A 22048-nucleotide genomic window follows, 5' to 3' on the forward strand; every position below is an offset into this window, starting at 1 on the left:
CTTCAACTAACATTTACTGTACACTGTTGCACCATATATACTTTTTCTTTTGCCATTTCGACTTTCGGAGTCTCGACTAAATTCGAATGAGAAAGAGTCATTCGAAGACGATGTTTTCAACAGAAATTTCTTAATATTCAGATCTCAAATTCAAAATCACTAATTAAAGATGAAGCAGTCTTACCAACTTTTCACCCTTCTTTTTCTTGCAAATTTTGTTGTTGAAATTAGTGTTTATATACATCATTCTCAATAAAAACATATCTATGGTTTTATGGTTTATTGAGACGAATTCGTACAACTAAAAGTAATGACACAAGAATAGTTTGTATACGTAAAATATAAGACTTATGTTTATTGATTTGTCGCAAACACATAGTTTTTATCCTAATTTATTATTTCAGCCTTAATGTAGAATGATAATAAGGAACAATTCGAAAATAAAAATTACTATTAATGAATAACTAAGTAAAATTGAACCCACATTCTTTATAATAAGAAAATAATAAAAATAAAATATCAAGTCTTTTTGCGATTGAAATGACATGATAATACTTAATAGTACAACGTGGTAATTTCTTTTACTTTTTGAGAAACTTGATCGAAAATAGTATGTTTTTCTGAAAGATTATTAATGAAATTTTTTTTCTGTATCTGATACTTACATTAAATCAATAATATTATAAATTATAATAGGTGTCTTATATACATTTTAAAAATCTCAGTCTAACTATGATTAATTAGAACATTTAGACCTAATTTAGTACTTAATCATGATAAAATATAATATTATTTTAATGGAATATATATCGAGTGCGGATAAATTTTTATCGTCTAGTTTCATCGGTTAATGATCACGGCCTTTTTTGAATCGACCATTATTTAAATACGGAATTTTAGTGTTTGTACACTTTTGGAAATTATAAACAGACACATAATATGGCACTACTACTTTTTTTTTTTTCATTTCTGCAGAAATCATTAAAGGAAAAGACTTTCATAAAAATTATTGAAGAAAAGATAAAGTTGTTATATTCATTTTTTGATCTTCTAAAAAGAAAGAAAAAAAATTAATATTCCAAATTGTCTCTACAAATTCTTTGTATGATGGAGTGATATTTTGTCATATTCCAAATTGTCACTAGAAAAAAGAAATCCAAATTGTCAAATATGTAGTAATAATGCAAGTTAAATAATACAGTAATAATTAATACCGATGGTAAATTTGTGAAAATTTACGAACCTGGATCAACAGTATACGTTTCAATTAATTGAAAGTAAAGTATGATTAAGTTTGATTTCACGAGATTTAAAATCAGAATTTATTAATAATTGAGGGACCGATAACGATAATATACCAAGGGAAATCTCATTAAGTAAAGTCTGGGGAGAGTAAAGTGTACGTAGATCTTACTACTATCTCGAGGAGGTATAGAGACTATTTTCGAAAGACGTAATAATTGAAGGACCAAAAAAAGTTTTCTAAAGTTCATGGTACAGAAGTCTTAAGTACATCCAATAAAATTGAAACGATACAGAGAAGATTAGCATGACCTTTGCGCAAGGATGACAACACATAGAAAAAAATAGAAGTTTCGATACAGGTCTTAAAAGTAGAGAAAATTGTTGTAAATAATATCTTTTTATCTAAATGGATCTCATACGATATAAATTTAAATTATGTTTGAGAAAAAAAAATGTTGCTTCAAAATTTCTAATAATGCTCAATTTCTATGGTATCCTCATCATTACCTTGTTTAAAAATGGGAAAGTTCCCATTGTTCTAAAAATAACAAAAGAAGATTCGAGTTAGTAATCAAATTTTATTTTTTAAAGTTTGATGTTACGTTTCTACTTATAGAATTTCAATTTAAAACTATAGAAACTTTGTGTTTTAATCAACCATTTCGAGATTAAGTTTAATCATTCAAGTTAGGGATTAATTAATGACTTCTTAGAAATATTAGCATGTACTTATGGAGAACTTTTTAAAATGCATTATGAATTAATAATAAAAGATGATCTAACAAAAACAAGGAGTCAAATCATCGAATTTAGATCGTTTGTTTTAAACAAACTCTTCCACTAAAAATTACATTATATATAAAATCATACTTTTTATACATATAATAAATATCGAGTCTGACTCCTAAATTAAATTTGAATTTTTTTAAACCAACCAATTCATCTAGAAGCTTGAAATTGTTAACATATAATAAATTATTTGAATTAAGACACATTCTCCATTACTACCAAACATTTTCTTCACAAAAAATATTATTCCTTGTTCCCTCCGCTACTTCACCACAAAACCAAACTAACACCATTAATTACATAAAGAAAAAAAAATTATTTCACTTTCTACTTTCATGTTATGTTTGCTTAATCCTAAATCAATAGTAAAATAGTATATATCAAAGTATTAATATTTATCTAATCATATACCTACATTTAATTCACAATAAATAATTTCCAAAAAAAATACAAAACAAACATCCATCATTCAACATGAAGATCATTTAATGTAGCTCAATTAGTTAACTATCTGAACTTTCACTTTGTTAGCGAAGATTATTTAGTTATCAATTTTTAAATCTCCTCCCTCATTTCTCCTTCTCTGTACATAAAAGTCATCGAAGATTAGAAAAGTAACATAATAGCTTCAATAATATAATTTGAAATTATGTAAGCTCCGTCGCTTAGTGAAAACCTTAGCTTTTTCATATCTTTATTATTAGCGGCCCACTTAGGGTAGATTTGTTTAATTTTGATGAGTGTATACATATGATATGATATGATATAATTTTGATTTTAGAGGAAGAATTTATATGAAAAAGACTTTGATATAATTGTTGTTTATGAAAGATATGTGACATAGTAATTAGTAGGTAGGGGGTCATGTGTGGCCTAACAAACAGTTTAACACATGGGGGGTTTTATTGGTACATAATAAAATTGTTACTAAATTGCGTAGAAAATAGACTAAACTTGAAAATTATATACCAGCCATGGAACTGTGACAGCTCAACTCATTTTTTGCATTTAATATATAGTTAGAAGATTGTATTATTTTTACAATTTCGTTGCTAAATTATACTATCTAGTTAACACAATTCACAAGGTGAATTTTTGTTATTGTTTGCGACATATGTTGTTCGTAATAAATTATTTGACTTTTAAAAGCTAAAGTTAAATTAATAATAACATTCGCGATTTATTTGATCCAGATAGAAAAAGAAAGCGATATAATTAATTTACCTTCGAAAACATTTTGTTTAGGAAAATTTATTTTACAAATCTAGTAAAGTTTTAAACAAAGAAATAAATGAAGGTGTATGGTGGTTTAGATTAAGGATCAAATGAGAAGTATAAAAGTGGAATTTCCTTATAAACATTAAATTATCAAAGTAGGTTATATCAAAGTCAAAACATAAAAATAAAAGTACTTTTTATATAAAGGAAAAAGTAGAGCTAAAATCGCACTGGTGTGATAAGTATTTATTTAATTAGAGATTTTGAACTTGATATGAAATTAATACGTAATATTCTGACGTATAATATTCGATATTATTTAATTCTAATACAAATATTGAATATCGAGCGAGAAAAAATAATAATAGGGCATTTTAATTAGGGTCTAGAGTTAGGTTCAAATTAAATATGTATGCTTAAAGAATACCCAATATTCTATCACCTAATCTTACCAATAACCTTATCTTAATTCAAGATTAGTGTCAATTATTTCTATTTTAAATATTAGCCCACCTTAAAAGTTAAAATTTAAATTATTTTTTTTTAAAAAAAATAAATAATAAATCCACAAAATGTCAGGCCACAGATACAACAGCTTTATCTATGATCTCATTACCGACGTTTCTCTTCTTGCTTCCCTTTCATAGTAATAATTCCACTCATCCTTCTTCTCTTTTTTCAATAAATCCCAAAATATAATTCTTTTTTTTTTCTTTAATTTTTTTTTTCTGTTTATGTGATAAAAATTAGAGTTTTCAGTATTTCTGCAGAAAGTTATGTTGTTTCAGATCCCAATATATATTTAAAACTTCCAATAGTAAAGCTTTATTAATTTTTCTTCATCAAAAATATACATCAAATCAGAAAAAAAAAGATTCTCTTTATTTTTTCTCTTTCATCTGTAGTGGTGGTGGTGCTAGAGAGAAGAAGGTTAAAAAAAAAAAAAATTGACACAGATTTGATTTATATAAAGATCCATGTTGTGAAGATTATTAAGAAAGTATGCAACAAGAAGAAGGAGGATTAGGGCTAATGGGTTCAAGTAATACGAGTGGTTTAGGTGGCGGTGATATTTCATCTATGATGATTTCTTCTGAGGATCATCATAATCGAAATTTGAATCATTACAATCAATTGAAAAGTGAAATTGCTACACATCCTTTGTATGAACAGCTACTTTCAGCACATGTAGCGTGCCTTCGAGTAGCTACGCCGATTGATCAGTTGCCGTTAATTGATGCTCAGCTCACGCAATCTCATAATTTATTGAGATCTTATGCTTCTTCTCAGCAGCAGCAGCAGCAGCAACAACATTCGCTTTCTCATCATGAAAGACAAGAGCTCGATAATTTTTTGGTAATTTATTTTTCAATTTTGTTTGTAAATCTGAAAGGGTGATAGTGGTGAAATATTTTTTTTTAATTTTTTTTTTTTTTTTTGCAACAGGCACAGTATTTGTTAGTTTTGTGTTCGTTTAAAGAGCAGCTTCAGCAGCATGTCAGAGTCCATGCTGTTGAAGCTGTTATGGCCTGCCGTGAAATTGAGCAGAATTTACAGCTTCTTACAGGTACGTTTATCAACTTTATTTATTTTTTTAACTTTTAGCTTTACTACAATAATATTATCATAGTGTATGTTTATCAAGTCATTTAATTAAACATAAAAGTAGAAATGGTTATTTGGATAATAGACAAAGACAATATGCTATATAGGCCATAGCAGTGGTAGACGTATATGAATAATACTGAATAGAGCGGATTAGTAATAATGAAATTAATTTTTATTTTGGTTTGATTTAGTGTATTAAAGATAGCTCTGTCTTTAATTCATGTATTAAAAACACTTGTATTAAGAAATATCATGGTTTGCTACATATTAATCAAACACTCAATAATATTGAATAGAGTGTATTCATTACACACAGATTGAAAATTTTATTCATTTTGTTTCTTTTTATATATCATTCTTACTATGAATAGTTGATTCATAAATTATAATATTCTTTCTATTTTATCCTTGTGAGTTATAAGCCTTGAAAATATACAAAACTATGTGAATAGTTCATGCTCATTGATCAAATTAATTAATCAAAATAAATTAATCGATATTCATTTATTGAAAAGTTTGACTTTAAAAAAAATGGCAAAATAATAGGATTATTACTTAATTTCTTAATGCACGTAAAATAAAAAATGATGACATAAATAGAAACAGAGAAATCACCGAATAATGAAAAATAATTATCTCAATATAACTATTTCAGCATATACACTCTACCAAATGACCCTAGTTTATATATTACTCCATTTTAGCAGAACATGAATACCTGTGGGAAATATGTGAACCTAATTATGTGTTGATGTAATGCATGGTAATTAATTGAGTGAATTTGTTCATGTTTGATGCTTAGGATATTTTGGATTTTTGCAAAAATATTATCGTATTCGTGTTGAATCCTTCACCTGATACGCATTTAATAATATTTTTAAAAAGTTCAAGCAACGTAAATTTTGGATTCTTGTTTGTGCCATAGTCCATGTTGAGAGTTGGGTGGTAATGGGACCTAGAAAAGAAATTTGAAATATATATATATATATATATATATATAGTTGGAGAGTTTAGTTGGTTGGTGATGGAACGAACAAATTAGAATAGGTAACAAACACTAACAACTGATGATTGATGAGAGGCTGCATTATACTATATAGTATAATATTATTACTTTAGATATATTGAGTTTCTAGAACACTTTATTATTTTTCTAGCTTTGTTTGTGACTTTTGATTCACTGCTTGGAGATTAATCTAACAAAACATCAAATGGGCTCTTGATTATTATTTTTTGCTTCCAATCATGTTTATATATAGATTGTGTATATGATATAGTAATTAGCCAAATATAATTAGTGCCATCCACCTAAAAAAAAGTTGTGTATTACTTGATGATTAAGTTACTAAAGAAAAGGTTGGTTTCCCAACTTGAGCTGCTTTCCTCCACCCTATTTTGTTAATTATTCTTTCCGTTTCAATTTATTTATCTTATTCTCTTTTTTAATCCGTTAAAAAGTTGTTTTTCCTTATCTGACATTTACTTTCCGCATGATATATTTAAGGCAACAAAATTAAAAGACATTTTAATACATTTTATATATCTTTAATTTAAGATCTATTTTTTTTAATTACGTATCAAATCAAAACTAAACAAACAACTTAAAACGAAGGGAGTATCAAATATATAACCTACTATTAATTGGCACTTAGAGAAAGTATTAGATGAAATAAATACCCCTTCCGTTTAAAAAAAACTACCTATTATCTCTTTTTAGTCTTTTCCAAAAAGAATGATTCATTTTCTGTTTTGGCGAACATAGATGAAATAAATACCCCTTCCGTTTAAAAAAAACTACCTATATCTCTTTTTAGTCTTTTCCAAAAACAATGATTCATTTTCTGTTTTGGCGAACACTTCAATTTCAACTTTCAACTCAACATATTTAGATCATGCGATTAAAGACACTTGGTACATTTGACATAACTTTATTTTGAACGTTTACATTGAAAAGTTTTTTTTTTCTTAAACTTCGTGTAAATCAAGCTAGGTCATTCTTTTTTAAATGAAGGGAGTACGACATTAACGGTTTACCACAAGATGTGAGTAACAATCCTTTTTCATAATGTCATTCGTGAAATGGATTTAAGTTATTAAGAAGACAACACAAATTTTTACACTCTATTTTTTCAATCATGAGGACTATTCAATACATGTTTTACCTTTTATGCATGCATGTAAAAGCCAAAAGGTTTATGATAGTACGAGTAGTTATTTCTTCAGTTTCGATTTGTTTGTCTTATTTACCTTTTTAAGTCTATTTAAAAAAGAATATCTTTTTCGTTGAAACGTTTTTTTTTTTCGTCTTGATTAGGAGCAACCCTTGGAGAGGGAACAGGTGCTACAATGTCTGATGATGAAGATGAACTACAAATGGATTTTTCATTAGATGTATCTGGAAGTGATGCACATGACTTAATGGGAATGGGATTTGGTCTTCCTACTGAATCTGAAAGGTCTTTAATGGAGAGGGTCAGACAAGAACTCAAAATTGAGCTCAAACAGGTGATCTCCTCTAACAAGTTTTTTTTTGTTGTTTCTAATCATCTAGTATCCGATATCTACTAGCTCAACTAATTTGGATTCTCGTTGCATAAGGCTCGTCAAGAAAGAATTTTCTTTAGAAGTTTGACATAAATTTTCGCGAGTTATCCCTTCTAGGGAAGCTGTTTAGTACATGACCCTCGTTTTATTTCTCTTTTCAACTTATGAACCCTTTAGATCATAGTCTAAAGATCCGATTCATTTTGCTCAAACTGAAAATTTTGTGAGAAAATATTAGATTATGATCTAAAATTTCATATATATAGTTAGTATAAATGTTAGATGACAGTCTAATATTTCCTATAAGTAATGGGTTGGGTTAGTTTGGGCCTCTTTATCATATTGGGCCTGTCAGTCGTGTGCTGAATCTGTCCAATTTGACATGCATAGTTTGGATATCATAGCCATCACCATCGGAGCTAGGAGAACGCACTACATAAAAAAATGATTATTAGCGGCAATTAATTATTAATTGTCGCTAAATATGTATGTTTGGCGGTAATTGACACTCTTTGAATATGTCACTAAAACCTTTAGCGACATTGGTTCTAATGACACCTAACTAATGCTAGTAAAACTTTAGCATTCTTTATTAGTGTTAATATTTAATGCCGCTAAAAGTTATTTTTGTTATAGTGCATGTGAGGTTCATTCAACCCCATTTTCAGTACTATATATAGAAAGTCAAAATTAGTTTTTATGTATGTATACATCGGATGACGAATCCCCTTAATTTTTCTTATGCTCACTTCTATATATTGTGAATCGCCTTAGTGAAAGCTCTGATTCCGCTACTAATAGCTACCAAATGTTGGTTCTTGCAGGGATTTAGATCAAGAATTGAAGATGTGAGGGAGGAGATATTGAGAAAGAGAAGGGCAGGGAAGTTGCCTGGTGACACCACTACTGTTCTAAAGAATTGGTGGCAACAACACTCAAAATGGCCTTATCCAACTGTAAGTTTTGTCACCTAATCCAATTGATAATATATAGCGTAGACTCTCCAAAATTGTTGTTGCAACTCCTAAAAAATGTAAATACTACTGATCAAAGGATTCAACGCGTACGCATATACATTTTTGAACAGTCTGAGCAACATAGGTTACAAGTGAATGTCGTTATTAAAAATGCAATCCATTGCAGGAGGATGATAAGGCAAAACTAGTGGAAGAAACAGGATTACAGCTGAAGCAAATCAATAACTGGTTCATCAATCAAAGAAAACGCAATTGGCATAGCAATTCACAGTCTGTGACATCTCTAAAGTCCAAACGCAAGAGATAAGAAAACGAACGATCAAAATCAAGCAACACATATATAGGTATGATGATGGTGATATGAAGAATTCTGAACTGTCAATCGTGATCTCTATGACATGGGAAAAATGTTAGGTAATTCGCATAGATTAGGACGGATTGTAATATATATGGTACTCAGAATTGGTATACATATATGGTAGATCATTTGTGTTTTCAGTATTATACAAACTAACAGTACTTTTGAGCTCTGGAGTATTGACATTTTTTCTTGTAATGCTGGTAATTGTTTAGTGTTTCTATGTTTTTTCTAAAAGTAGAAAAGTATCATACAAACAACAGATAAGACTATTGAAGCATTTCAACTTTTTTTAGTATCTCAAACATGAAAATTTGAAGTTTTTTTTTTTTTATAAACATTTGTGTTCTTTTCTTGTTTATTTAGCACTTCATATTGGTTTATGAAGGTTAAAAGTTGTATAACTTAGTTTCAAGTTTCAACCAAATAATTTTAGACACAACTATCAAGATATTGTTTGTTTTCGCTCGACCTTACGTATCCTCAAGGTTTTTGGGCCTTACGGTTTTGTTTTTTGGGTTTTAACCCAAAAAACGCCTCAAAAGTTTGATTTAATCTTTGCATTACATGACTTCTAACTTTTTTCCCATTTCGATGTGAGATAATTTGTCATGCATCACTCGAGAATCGCTTAAATGGAACTAAGTTGAATATACAAAGAACACTAAAATCTCCTCATTGATTTTATATGTTGACGTATTAGTTTCTTAGATATGAACAAAGCTAATCAGGTCATACTTAGTCGACTGACAATGATAAAAGCTTGCATACGACTTTTTCCTTTTCTTTTCCAAGAACATTTGGTATTTGACTATGAGTTCATTTCAGAGACTTTTTGTTATCAAATTCTTCTTAGTATCTCATGACTAATTTCCAGAACTTTTAAAAATCAAAATTCTTCAAAAACTGAGTAAAAACAAATTCAATTCATGTTAGGATCGAATCTACACACACTTGATAAATGAAGAACACAAGAACTTTCAAGAGAAAGAGATGAGAAATCTAGAGAGAGAAAAAGAGAAATCAATATTTCGTAGTAACACCCCGTGAGTAAACTTCTACGACGATGGGGTATATATATATTAATTATTCAGATTATTTTTTATTACAGAGAATAAATGGAGAATAAATAGTAAAGCCTAAAATTTGGCTCCACAACCTAACAATTCAAATATTAATCAGGCTCCACAACAATTCATGTGAACTCTCTATATCAATTTCTTTACATGAAAGTTAAAAAAATAAAAAATAAAAATCATTACTTCCTTAATACGCACTCTTTCACGTGTTTCTAGATTAATTGACTAATTGTTCTAGTCATTATTAATGTAGCAGGTTATTTAACTCTTAAAAATCCAAATAAAAAAGATCAACTGAAGTCATTTGAGCTAATTAAAATATGAGATTGGGGACTTTGAAACTAATAGCATTTAATAAAAACGTATGACCATCTAACTAACTCCTCAGAAAATTCTTTGTTCGTAATTATCCATTTTTCTTTTTATGTCTAAAACGTTAATGTTGAATTATATTCACCGTTCGATTAAAAAAAACCAAAAATATCATATAGAAATTTATAATTGTAAATCACGAGTGATAAATAATTTCTTTTCGTGAAAGCAACTTTGTTAATTGACCTACACAATATTAAAACTGCACAGAACATAGAGTTCCAAACTTTTTCTTTTATGAAAAATATGGAAGATAATTACTCCCTCCATTTCTATTTATATATTATCTTTATTGAAAATAAATGAATCATAATATTTGTCATTTTACAAAATCAAAACACTATTCTACTTAAAATATTACCCTTTGAAAGTATACATTTATCTAACATAGAAAAAGCAAATATTTAATTTATGTTCATTGATTAATTTTCATTTAATGAAAACTTGACTTAAAAAAAATACTCCCTTCATTCCATATTAATTTAATTTTGAAACATTTTTTATTTTTCAAATTAACTTAATTGATCAGTTTTCAAAATTATTTTTAAAGTGCTTTCTCAATTTACTCTTCATTATTGGAATTAATAATTAATTAATATTTAATTATTTTAATCATAAATTTAACAATAATTAATAAAAATAAAAATATTTATATCTTAATCTACTTTTTTTTTAAGAGTGTAAACAGTGAAATACATCAAAAATTTAGTTAATATATAATATAACAAAATATTATATAAGGATACACTAATAAATTTTTACCTCGTTTTTTAAGAGCATAAAACTTTTAAAATAATAACAACTAAATAAAAAAGTAGAGAGTATTTCCCTTTTAGTCCAATCAACTTCTTTGATCCATCCAACTATTTGTCTTCCTGGCGGCCGGCACAACATTAACGGCTGCCGGAGTATTAACACAAGAAGCTTCTAAGAAACAACTTTTTTTTTCCTTTGAATTAGTAGCCCACTTTTGGAATCTCATTACAAAGTATAACTTTTTAGCTTTAATATGTACTAATTAGTACTAATTGTAATTTATGGATGCCTAGTTCAAACTTTTCAAAAGTTTCAAATCTTTCAAAACTAAATCCAAGAAATGGATTACATGAATTTAATACCATCAACTTGGTCTACTTGATTAATTATTGATTAATACAAACTCTAAAGGATCATTCTTGGTCCAACTTGTTCAACTTTGTTTTCTCAGTTCCTTTCAGTTTCAGCAGCAGCCCTTTTACCAAGTCAATTGTTTTTTCCAAACCCCATTTTCCAATTTCAACTTTTTTGGTCTATATAGCATCTGGTAAAACTTTTAGTCATCATTTTTCCATCTGGGGTTTTGTTATTTTGGTTTTTCAACCTTTCTTGCTGATCTTTTTTGGCTCCATTCTGTTGATTTTTACTTTGTTTGAGAAATTTCTATTTCAAGATTTGTTTTTTTTTTTACTTTGGTTGTTGTTATTTGAGTTAAAGTTGAGATCTTTACATTGATTGTTGCTGACTGATTCTTGAGTGATTACCTGTTTGGTGTATGCTTTGTCCTTACTGATATAGTATATAATTTTGACTTTCTAAAAGGAGGTGTTTTTATGGCTCATTTCTCTTATTCTGAATCTATGTATGGAAGTTCACAACATGGGGTCCAGGTTGTTCCGTTTAAGACATCTGCAGGATCACTTAGGGTGTTGTTGTTGCATGGAAACTTGGATATTTGGGTGAGGGAGGCTAATAATTTGCCAAACATGGATTTATTTCATAAGAAATTGGATAACTTATTGGGAGGATTGGCAAAACTTGGTAGTAAAAAAGAAGGATCCCCTAGAATTACTAGTGATCCTTATGTCACAGTTTCAGTATCTAATGCTGTAGTTGCTAGGACCTATGTGATTAACAATAGCGAAAATCCGATATGGATGCAGCATTTTTATGTTCCAGTGGCACATTATGCATCAGAAGTGCATTTTGTTGTTAAAGATAATGATGTTGTAGGATCACAAATTATTGGTGCTGTGGGAATTTCTGTAGAGCAGCTATGTTCTGGTGCAATGATTGAGGGAACATTTCCTGTTCTTAATAGTAGTGGGAAGCCGTGTAAGGAGGGAGCTGTACTTACTCTATCAATTCAATTCACTCCAATGGAGAGGGTACCCCTTTATCATGGTGGTGTGGGGGGAGATCACGAGTATCAGGGCGTGCCCGGGACTTACTTCCCTCTAAGAAGAGGTGGCAAAGTAACACTTTATCAGGATGCTCATGTGCCCGAAGGCAGCCTCCCGAATTTGTGGCTTGAAAATAGAGTGCAGTATCAGCATGGACAGTGCTGGCAGGATATATTTGATGCAATCACTCAAGCTCGTCGGTTGATTTACATTACAGGATGGTCCGTCTACCACCTAGTTACACTTGTTCGGGATAATGACAATGCTGAGAAGAGTATGTTGGGGGAAATTCTCAAGAGGAAGTCCCAGGAAGGTGTGAGAGTACTGTTGCTCATATGGGATGATCCTACTTCTAAGAGCATTTTGGGATACAAAACTGTAAGTACCTAGAGACAGTTTTCTGTTGTTTTTTTTAACCATAGTATAATATCTCTTTTTGCTTTCTTTGAGCAATTATAGTTAGGTAATCAAAAGAAAAAGAATTGAATTTTTACTTGAGAAACATAGATAGAACACGTAAGTCAGTCTATTGATAAAGGGGGGGAATCAAGAATCTCATCGTCGAGTAATTTTTATCTGTATGCCATTCAGGAATGCGCAACTAAATTAGTATAATCTAACATAGATACTACCTACATTTCGGGTTGTTGAGTTTCATAAACATATATTTCTTTGTAGCATGAATTCTTACTCAATGTACTATCAAGAATGCACAACTAGATCAGATTTATCTACCGGATAATCATTCTTACATTGTAAGACGTTAAATATTGTAAATTATATCCTTTTGACTCTAAGTCTGTAGCTTTATACATGATAAAACTAGAAGCAGTATATATTTTTCTCTGTGATGCCACTTCTATGAAAGAAGCCTTAATGAGTTCTTTGTGATATGTAGGAAGGAATAATGGGAACTAATGATGAAGAAACTCGTCGCTATTTTAAGCATTCTTCAGTGCAAATGCTACTATGTCCTCGTTCTGCTGGAAAAGGACACAGCTGGGCCAAAAAGCAGGTTCGCTTCTGAACTATGACTTATGCATACAGTATTTTAATTACCATTTCTGGAACTCTTGTATTTCCCAACCATATCATGTTAGCAACTGTTGTACTTGCGTCTCCAATTTACAATGTTCTCGTGGCACTGGATTGATCAGTAAATGGTGAAGTCTCCGAAGCTTATATTTACTCAAGAAAATTGAGAATTTTCTTTAATGAGTATATTCCACTATGCAGCTTCTTCTTGTTGCCTGTGTATTTGTATCTGAAGTACTCAGTCTCTCCTGAGATTGGCTTAGGTACTGAACCACTTTGATTTTTGTCATCAGGAAACTGAAACAATATACACGCATCATCAGAAAACTGTAATATTGGATGCAGATGCTGGTAATTACCAGAGAAAGATTATGGCTTTTGTTGGGGGACTTGATTTGTGCAAAGGACGTTATGATACTCCAGCACACCCTATCTTTAGAACGTTGCAAAATGTGCACAAGGATGACTTTCATCAGCCTAACTACACGGTAATATTTGAATATTGTGTCTATGGTGCATTTCTTTTGACTTAACTTTCTGTTTGTGTGACAAATTAAGTGGCGACTTTTCGATATAGTTGTCTTTTCTCTATAGGATTCAGTACATACAGTCGTACATCAAGCTTTTTGCTTCTTAACATATGGCTTATTCCATTAGGTAGGTCAAACGCTTCTATTACTGACTGTTCCGCGGATAGTTCCTTTACGGCGTTATTTCATTAAATGTTCTTAAAGGACATATCTCTTGGGATTGCACATATAAATTATAGCCTTCTGTCTTCCCACGAGAAAATAGTAACATAGGTCTCAAACACCTAAACTTGGGAACTGATTGTCTGATCCACGGTTTTGTTAATCCTCTTGTTATTACCTTAATGGTATAGAAGTGAAGGTTCTGCTGAAAGATGCCAATAACGTTGTAACTCTCTCTGGAAAAGGTGTAGTGAGCTCAAAGAAGTCAAATCACAAAATTTAGTTGTTATCTATGCACTTGGTTGGCTAGCTTCTTACAAAAAGCAATTGAAATTTGATCTTTGTCGTCCTGATCTGTTTGTTTCGGTATCTTTTCTTGAACTTTGGCAGGGCCCTACTACTGGTTGTCCTAGGGAACCTTGGCATGATTTGCATAGTCGGATCGAGGGGCCTGCTGCATATGATGTCCTAACTAACTTTGAGGAGCGCTGGTTGAAGGCTTCAAAGCGCCATGGACTTCAAAAGATGAAAGCTTCACATGATGATGCATTACTCAAACTTGACAGGATTCCTGATATTTTGGGAATAGCTGATGTCCCTTGCCTAAGAGAAGATGATGCAGATACGTGGCATGTCCAGGTACTTAGGAGTTGAATCTAGACATTGCTTGTTAAGTTTCCTTTTCATTTCCCCTGACTAACATTGTTACACGTGCAGATTTTCCGGTCAATCGACTCCAACTCTGTTAAAGGTTTCCCCAAAGATCCCAAAGAAGCCACTAACAAGGCAAGATTTTTGCTTCTAAATACCCTAATCTATAAAATACATGCTATCTATATGTCATAAGCTAACCAATTTGCTGACCATTTCCTGTAACAGAATCTAGTGTGTGGTAAGAATGTGCTGATAGACATGAGCATACATACTGCCTACGTAAAGGCAATTCGAGCTGCCCAGCATTTCATCTACATCGAGAATCAGTACTTCCTAGGGTCTTCCTATAATTGGAGTAACTACCAAAATTTAGGTGAGGACTCTCAAATACTTCTACGGGGAAACAGATTTCTTATTCTTTCAATGAACTATGAATCATTCTCTCTTGAATAGTTTCCGCATAAATCAGTCTAATATCACAAGTAACTAGAAAGTCCATGTGATAAAAGATTTGTGTAATTGTTTCATATCTTGTTCACTGCTCCACTCATCGTAATATTTGAACTGCTGAAGTCAAACCCACTTCTTGTATGGCAATTGTGACGTCAAAGTTCTCTTTTTATCGTTCATCATGACGTATGTGAAAGTAAAGAATTACTATATAGTGATTGTAAATCTTCTTTCTGTCTCTAGGTGCAAATAACTTGATACCAATGGAAATTGCTCTAAAAATTGCCAACAAAATACGAGCAAATGAGAGGTTTGCAGCATATATAGTTCTTCCTATGTGGCCAGAGGGTAATCCGACCAGTACTGCTACTCAGAGAATACTTTTTTGGCAGGTATAATTTAGTCCATCGTTTCTGTTACATAGTCTTCGTCATGCAAAATGTGATTGCAGTAATCTGATGTAGTTATTGATATCTTCTTCTGTAAATCACTAGTCCTTTTTCTTTTCACAAGAGAAATTAGTTCTTTGTCCCATTAAGTGTTTCTTACCCAACTTAAACAGCTGACACATACCGTTTACTGTGCTTCGATATCTTTAGGCCTAATTGCATGTTAGAGTAGCATTCAGATTTTGCTGCATATTTTATGCTGGTTGCATCTTCATAACCAATGTTGTTTGTATGTATTTGCAGTACAATACTATGCAGATGATGTATGAAACTATTTACAAAGCTTTACAAGAGGTAGGACTGGAAAACACATATGAACCCCAGGACTATTTGATGTTCTTCTGCCTTGGCAATCGTGAGGTCCCGGAAAATGGAATCACTACAGTTGTCAGAAGTTCGAAGCCAAATACACCTCAGGTAATCGACTGTTCCTCTGACTATACTAGCTTGTTTTTCATCCTTCTCCAATAATTATCAGGCTCTGATCTTTGTTATAAATGTATTTCATCCTTATTCAGGAACTCACTCAGAAAAGTCGACGTTTTATGATCTATGTCCACTCAAAAGGAATGATAGTAGACGATGAGTATGTCATAATGGGATCTGCAAACATCAATCAACGTTCTCTTGAAGGCACCAGAGATACTGAAATTGCAATGGGTGCGTATCAGCCTCATCATACATGGGCAAACAAACACTCTGGACCACATGCGCAGGTAAATTTGGTACATTTTTTGTACTGTCGTAACTTTCTCCTCTTAACCTCTAATGTGTTTTGTTCCAAGAAGTTACATTGTGTGACTCAGTCGCTATTACATCTCAACTGTAGATATACGGATATAGAATGTCACTGTGGGCAGAGCACACAGGAACTCTAGAGCAATGTTTTGAACATCCAGAGAGCCTTGAATGCGTGAGACGGATAAGAGTATTTGGTGAACACAACTGGCTACAATACGCGGCTGATGAAGTAACTGAAATGAAAGGCCACCTTCTTAAGTATCCTGTTGAAGTTGATCGAACGGGGAAAGTCAAGTCACTTCCTGGTTGTGAAACTTTTCCAGATATTGGAGGGAAGATAATAGGTACATTCACTGGTGTTCAAGAAAATCTCACCATCTGATCTAAGGGATTTACAAGAATCCTCATTCAGCAGCCTGAGGTTAATTCTTTTATACTGTTTCTGCACCATTGTGAATTGGTGTTTGCTTAGTGTTGGCTATACAAACTAGAATTGAAAAAAAAGGTGTTTTTTGTATTTTAAATATTTTGACTCGAGAGCGATTTCTCACCTGTGAAACTACAGCAAGTATGTTGTTATTGTTGAATCGACATCTATTGAAAAGAAAAGTCTTTATAAGTGAAGTGATCAAAAAATGAGCTTGTAGTATCTCATCAACAGAGCATTATTTCTGTTTTTTGTTTTCAACAAATATTAGATTATGATCCCATAATTTCAAAAACAAAAATAAAATATCTCCACTAATGAATTGTAAGATTTAAGATTCAATGTGTTTATTCACTCAAAAACTAAATCTAAACAAGAATATTACATAATAATTTTTTTTTGGTTTCCCGAATAGCGATATACTAGAACTTCAATTAAATATAAATTATACGATAGTTTGTTTTGTCCATGAGATAATACTAGAATTTTTTCCATATTTAAAAGCTTAAATTTGAAACCTTTTATCGAAGGTCGAGCAGTGTCACCACTACATTGCTAACTCAAATTGGTATATACTTTAAATTCATAGCTTGGGATTGGTTGAAATAAGAATAGAAAACTAACTTCTAATATTCCTCAAAGAAAATGGAATCTTTGGAGATCTGTGCAATAATATATGAAAGGAAAAATTAGAATGGTAAAATTATTAAAATAATATATTTTATATTATGTTTTTTTTAAAAGAATATTTTTATCTTTTTAATTTTAAAACACTTTAACTAAAAAATGGAAAAAATATTAATTTATTTTAAAATTAAAAAAATATTACAGACTTTTTACATTTCTGAAATAATATTCTAGCTATTTAGCATTATCCTATATAAAATCAGATATTTAATATTTATAAAATAAATATAGTGAGTTCTTTTGAAAAACTTCTAGGATTACTAATTTTCTAATTATTTGGAAAAGACTAAAAAAATTTGCGGTTTTTCAAAACCAATTTCACTTAGTGTATCATTAGAAATATATTTTACCTTTACATAAGTATTTCCATAATTATTTTCTTAATCATCTCTTAAGATTTCACATGATATATTCAGTTAAGTCTTAAAGAGATTTTTTATCATAAAAATAATAGTATAATTTTATTAGATAATTACGATTAATTGAGTGATCGTATATTGAATATATTAAATTATTATATAGAAATTACTCATCAATCCTATATTAAATTATTGAATAACCAGCTTCTTCAAATAAAAAAAAAGTAAATAAAAACATCATATCAAGCAATATAAAGAAAGGAAAATGCTTTATGCATTTGGCATTCAAAACTTGTTATCCAATACTAATCTGCCTTTGCACCATGAGCAATTAAGCAAAAAAAATAAATAATAAGAACTCAAAATTATATAAATACCATATTCAGTATAATTTATTAAATTAGGATATGAAAAAAATAGAGTATATGTAAATTTTATTATTATTTTATAGATGAAAAAAATTTTTCTAATAGATCCTCGACTTGAAAACTAAAGTTCAAAATTAAACTTTAAAAATTATTTTAATTGTATTATACGTTCGTTGAGTATGTATTTTTTTTTTAACTACATAAAGCAAGGATTCTAAAATTTGAGGAAAAAATATTTTTTAAAAGAAAACCCAACTTTTTAAATGTAGAAATATTTTAGAATTTTTAACTAAACTATTCAAGCCTTCATAAATCTTATGAAATTGAATAAGTTCTTATTAAAATAAATAATGATTACTATAATATATTTCTTACAAACATTTATATCTTATAGAATATGATACAACAAATAACAAATACAAATACAAAAAGTGATTATACTTTTTACATATGTATGCCTATATTATATATATATATACACAATACATATTGAGTTGCTATTAACAAGACAAATCAAAAATAATCTCAATGAACAAATTATAATGAAATGCTAAACTAAAATTAGTAGTTTAAAAGAAATAAAATAACATGGACCATTACTACTTATAATATTTGAAACAATTAATTTAATATAAGACTCAAACACATAAAAAATCTATTAGGGCCATAGTGATAAATATATTGTCTCATTTGGTAGCTTTGTAATTTCCATAAATGACTTGTTTTTCATGTCTCACCCACACATATGGTTCAAAAAAAGACATCACTTCTTCCCACATTAAATCCAATTTTTTGAATGACCGCCTAACTTTTTTATTAATACAATATTGGCATTTATTTATTTCTTACGTCTACTTATATAATTTTGAAATTTATATATTTTATTTTATAATTAAAAAATAGAATAAATATATATGTTATACTGATTAAGGAGAAATTTATGTATAATGATTTATTTATATCATTAATGAGAAACACTTCTAAAATTTATTGATTAAAATAAATTTAAAATAATCAACTAATTTTAGAGTAGGTACTGTACATGAATTTGATCACAAAACTTCATTATTTACAAATAAACTATGCTCTTAGATTTCATTAGTAATTATCAATCATCGCATAGAACTAATCTAATTCAATTTTGACAATTAGTTAAATTGATTTTTGAAAAGTAAAATAATGATTGTTACTTGTTGTTTCATAATGTGTTATATTGTATTGCTTTAATAAATATAATATTTAAATAAATTATATCGTTCTTTATGGTTACATAATGTTACGTATCAATAATTTGATTAATAAATCTTTAAAAAAATGCAAGGTACAAATAGATCTAGGGAAAAAGATAAGATAATATCATTGATTATTAAATTAATAAATAAAGACAAATTAAAAAAAATATTAAGTGATGATGTAATAACACCAATATATTGTTAAATAAAATGAAATTTTTTAAGTAATGATCAAATTTTAGCATAATTCTTTTGACTTGAAGTGTTTTTAATAAAGTGACATTTATTTTGGAATCGTAACGAATGTATAATATTAGTAGTGACTTCATATTTTAGATCTGTCTATGCTTCGTCCATCCACCTGTTTCTTGCTATATATATATATAAACCGTGTATATATATATACTCCGTTTACTTCACAATTTTCATTCTTTTTCGAATACCATTTTTTTCTCTTTCTCTTGCAAGATTTATTCTTTCTCTTTCCATTATGGGTTTCCCAGCTAATGGTTCATCACAAGAAAAGCCATACAAGTTCTTGATCTATGGCCGAACTGGTTGGATTGGTGGTTTACTCGGTAAGCTCTGTGAAGCTCAAGGAATAGAATACGAATATGGGTCGGGTCGATTAGAGAATCGGAGCTCGTTAGAGTCCGACCTCACAACCGTCAACCCGACCCATGTGTTCAACGCTGCCGGAGTGACCGGCCGGCCAAATGTTGACTGGTGTGAATCCCATAAGGTGGAGACCATCAGAGCTAATGTGGTCGGTACCCTGACGCTTGCTGATGTTTGTAGAGAGAAAGGGTTGATCCTTATCAACTATGCTACTGGGTGTATTTTTGAATACGATTCGGGTCATAAATTAGGGTCGGGTATCGGATTCAAGGAAGAGGATACTCCTAATTTCATCGGATCTTTCTATTCAAAGACTAAAGCTATGGTGAGATTTTAACTCACTGTTTACTTATATATTCTGATCCAATTTTGTTTTTGAGATCTGTTTAGCTAATGCGTTTATGGATCTATGGCTTTTTTTCTGTTGAATTTTTTGAAGTTATTGATCTAATGTGAATCCATATAGCTGATACAAACTAAGTTAGTTATCATTGCAATGAAATGAACCTGAATAGAGCAGAATACTCGACTAATTTCGAATTGAGATGATCTAATGTGTATGCAGTAGTAGTAATAGTAGTGAGGATTGATGTAATCGTACTCCAACTTGTTTGGGATTGAGGCGTTATTGTAGTTGAATATGAAAAGTATAAGTAGGCGTTGATTCGTTGAGTGCTATACGTACTAAAACGATTACGAGCTTTTGCTTAGTGCAGGGGTGAGATCCTATGTATTTGTTGTGATGAATGTACTTGCTATAATGTCTTAGATTAGTTATATTTATGGTTAAATGATTTGATTAGAGATGTTGCGATCTACGTCATCCAAGATACGTAGTAATGCTTGTGCAGCAAGTTGATCCAGGTTTTTGAGAGGAATGATGAGTTTTAATAGGCAGAGTTGAGGTCCAAAGACTTCGGATTCACGATAGATGGTTCAAAGTTCAATAGTGTTGCAATATTTGTTTGTTCTTGTCTTGTTTACTTCTTTCGTATGTCATTGGTTCGTTCTCTGTCGTTGAGCTCCATTCAGATGTTCCTTTGGTATTCGTTGAACTTTTTGATCCAGGTTGTTCATGTTTGTGCTACTTGTTTGAAATTTTCTGTTTTCTTGGTAGTTCATTTGATTCTTACCCATCCGGGAAGAATATTTCCAATCTTGATCATCGCCAACTGTTATATCTAATGTTTGGGAGTGTGATTAAATTCTTACTTGAGCTGATCATCATTTTCAGGTGGAGGAACTACTGAAAAACTACGACAACGTCTGTACACTACGAGTCAGAATGCCCATCTCGGCAGACTTGACCAACCCCCGAAATTTCATCACCAAGATCACTCGGTACGCGAGGGTAGTAAACATCCCAAACTCAATGACAATCTTGGATGAACTTCTCCCTATTTCCATCGAGATGGCAAAGAGAAACCTCACTGGCATATGGAACTTCACGAATCCTGGAGTGGTTAGCCATAATGAGATCCTGGAGATGTACCGTGACTATATTGACCCAAGCTTCAAGTGGAACAACTTCACAATCGAGGAGCAATCGGAGGTCATTATCGCTCCACGAAGCAACAATGAGCTCGATGCTTCAAAATTGAGCAAGGAATTCCCTGAAATGAAGTCCATCAAGGAGTCCCTCATTGAGAATGTGTTCAAGCCAAATAGGAAGACACCAGTAGCTTGAAAATTTTGAGAAAAGATCCAATTTTTATATGATTTTTCTTTGTCTTGTTCAATGAACCAACTATGTTTTCAGTTCTAATATTTGGGGTTGGCTTTCTCTCTTCTCTCTTTATTATTTCTGATTTTCGGTATCTTTTTCCTTTATTGTTGTATTTGAGTGTTGTAATGGTATTATTTCATCATGAATAAAATCGAAAAATGATACTCCATCTGTTTCAATTTGTTTAGATTACTTTTCCTTTTAAGCAATTTTCTAACTTTTGCATATTTAATACCACAAAATTAAAGGATATTTTGATAC

At 30.5% G+C, this 22048-nt stretch overlaps 3 protein-coding genes, 1 long non-coding RNA gene and 1 other non-coding gene across 5 annotated transcripts; 4 read left to right on the forward strand and 1 right to left on the reverse strand.

Moving 5' to 3' along the window:
* The first annotated feature begins 1494 nt into the window (after positions 1-1494).
* On the forward strand, positions 1495-1597 carry LOC114078493. The gene has a single exon (XR_003580175.1). It is a non-coding gene; the product is annotated as a U6 spliceosomal RNA (small nuclear RNA).
* Positions 1598-3819: 2222 nt separating this feature from the next.
* On the forward strand, positions 3820-8999 carry LOC107026674 (homeobox protein HD1). Its single transcript, XM_015227729.2, has 5 exons — positions 3820-4608; positions 4699-4819; positions 7175-7365; positions 8229-8360; positions 8548-8999. Exons 1-5 carry the CDS (start codon positions 4255-4257, stop codon positions 8686-8688), a joined length of 939 nt encoding a protein of 312 aa, XP_015083215.1. The 5' UTR covers positions 3820-4254; the 3' UTR covers positions 8689-8999.
* LOC114078389 lies at positions 6421-7200 on the reverse strand. The gene is made up of 2 exons (XR_003580114.1): positions 6659-7200; positions 6421-6560 (listed from the first exon to the last, which is right to left on the reverse strand). It is a non-coding gene; the product is annotated as an uncharacterized LOC114078389 (long non-coding RNA).
* A 2006-nt stretch (positions 9000-11005) lies between the features above and the next one.
* Positions 11006-16994, forward strand: LOC107029002 (phospholipase D beta 1-like). Its single transcript, XM_015230279.2, has 10 exons — positions 11006-12727; positions 13248-13364; positions 13678-13872; positions 14467-14715; positions 14794-14862; positions 14956-15103; positions 15424-15572; positions 15873-16046; positions 16148-16345; positions 16459-16994. Exons 1-10 carry the CDS (start codon positions 11780-11782, stop codon positions 16750-16752), a joined length of 2541 nt encoding a protein of 846 aa, XP_015085765.1. The 5' UTR covers positions 11006-11779; the 3' UTR covers positions 16753-16994.
* A 2802-nt stretch (positions 16995-19796) lies between these two features.
* On the forward strand, positions 19797-21956 carry LOC107028846 (bifunctional dTDP-4-dehydrorhamnose 3,5-epimerase/dTDP-4-dehydrorhamnose reductase). The gene is made up of 2 exons (XM_015230066.2): positions 19797-20386; positions 21296-21956. The coding sequence occupies exons 1-2, from the start codon at positions 19934-19936 to the stop codon at positions 21746-21748; spliced, it is 906 nt and encodes a 301-aa protein (XP_015085552.1). The 5' UTR covers positions 19797-19933; the 3' UTR covers positions 21749-21956.
* Positions 21957-22048: the final 92 nt, after the last annotated feature.

Source organism: Solanum pennellii, chromosome 8, assembly GCF_001406875.1.
Source record: "Solanum pennellii chromosome 8, SPENNV200".
Lineage (NCBI taxonomy): Eukaryota > Viridiplantae > Streptophyta > Magnoliopsida > Solanales > Solanaceae > Solanum > Solanum pennellii.

What these genes read in the sequence shown, in the direction of transcription:
- LOC107026674 (XM_015227729.2), top strand. Translation starts at nt 4,255, where the DNA reads ATGCAACAAGAAGAAGGAGGATTAGGGCTAATGGGTTCAAGTAATACG. An exon ending in GAATTTACAGCTTCTTACAG is followed by an intron (nt 4,820 to 7,174) that starts GTACGTTTATCA and finishes CGTCTTGATTAG; the next exon opens with GAGCAACCCTTGGAGAGGGA. An exon ending in TCAAAATTGAGCTCAAACAG is followed by an intron (nt 7,366 to 8,228) that starts GTGATCTCCTCT and finishes TGGTTCTTGCAG; the next exon opens with GGATTTAGATCAAGAATTGA.
- LOC107029002 (XM_015230279.2), top strand. Translation starts at nt 11,780, where the DNA reads ATGGCTCATTTCTCTTATTCTGAATCTATGTATGGAAGTTCACAACAT. An exon ending in CCAAAGAAGCCACTAACAAG is followed by an intron (nt 14,863 to 14,955) that starts GCAAGATTTTTG and finishes TTCCTGTAACAG; the next exon opens with AATCTAGTGTGTGGTAAGAA. An exon ending in AGAGAATACTTTTTTGGCAG is followed by an intron (nt 15,573 to 15,872) that starts GTATAATTTAGT and finishes ATGTATTTGCAG; the next exon opens with TACAATACTATGCAGATGAT.
- LOC107028846 (XM_015230066.2), top strand. Translation starts at nt 19,934, where the DNA reads ATGGGTTTCCCAGCTAATGGTTCATCACAAGAAAAGCCATACAAGTTC. An exon ending in ATTCAAAGACTAAAGCTATG is followed by an intron (nt 20,387 to 21,295) that starts GTGAGATTTTAA and finishes CATCATTTTCAG; the next exon opens with GTGGAGGAACTACTGAAAAA.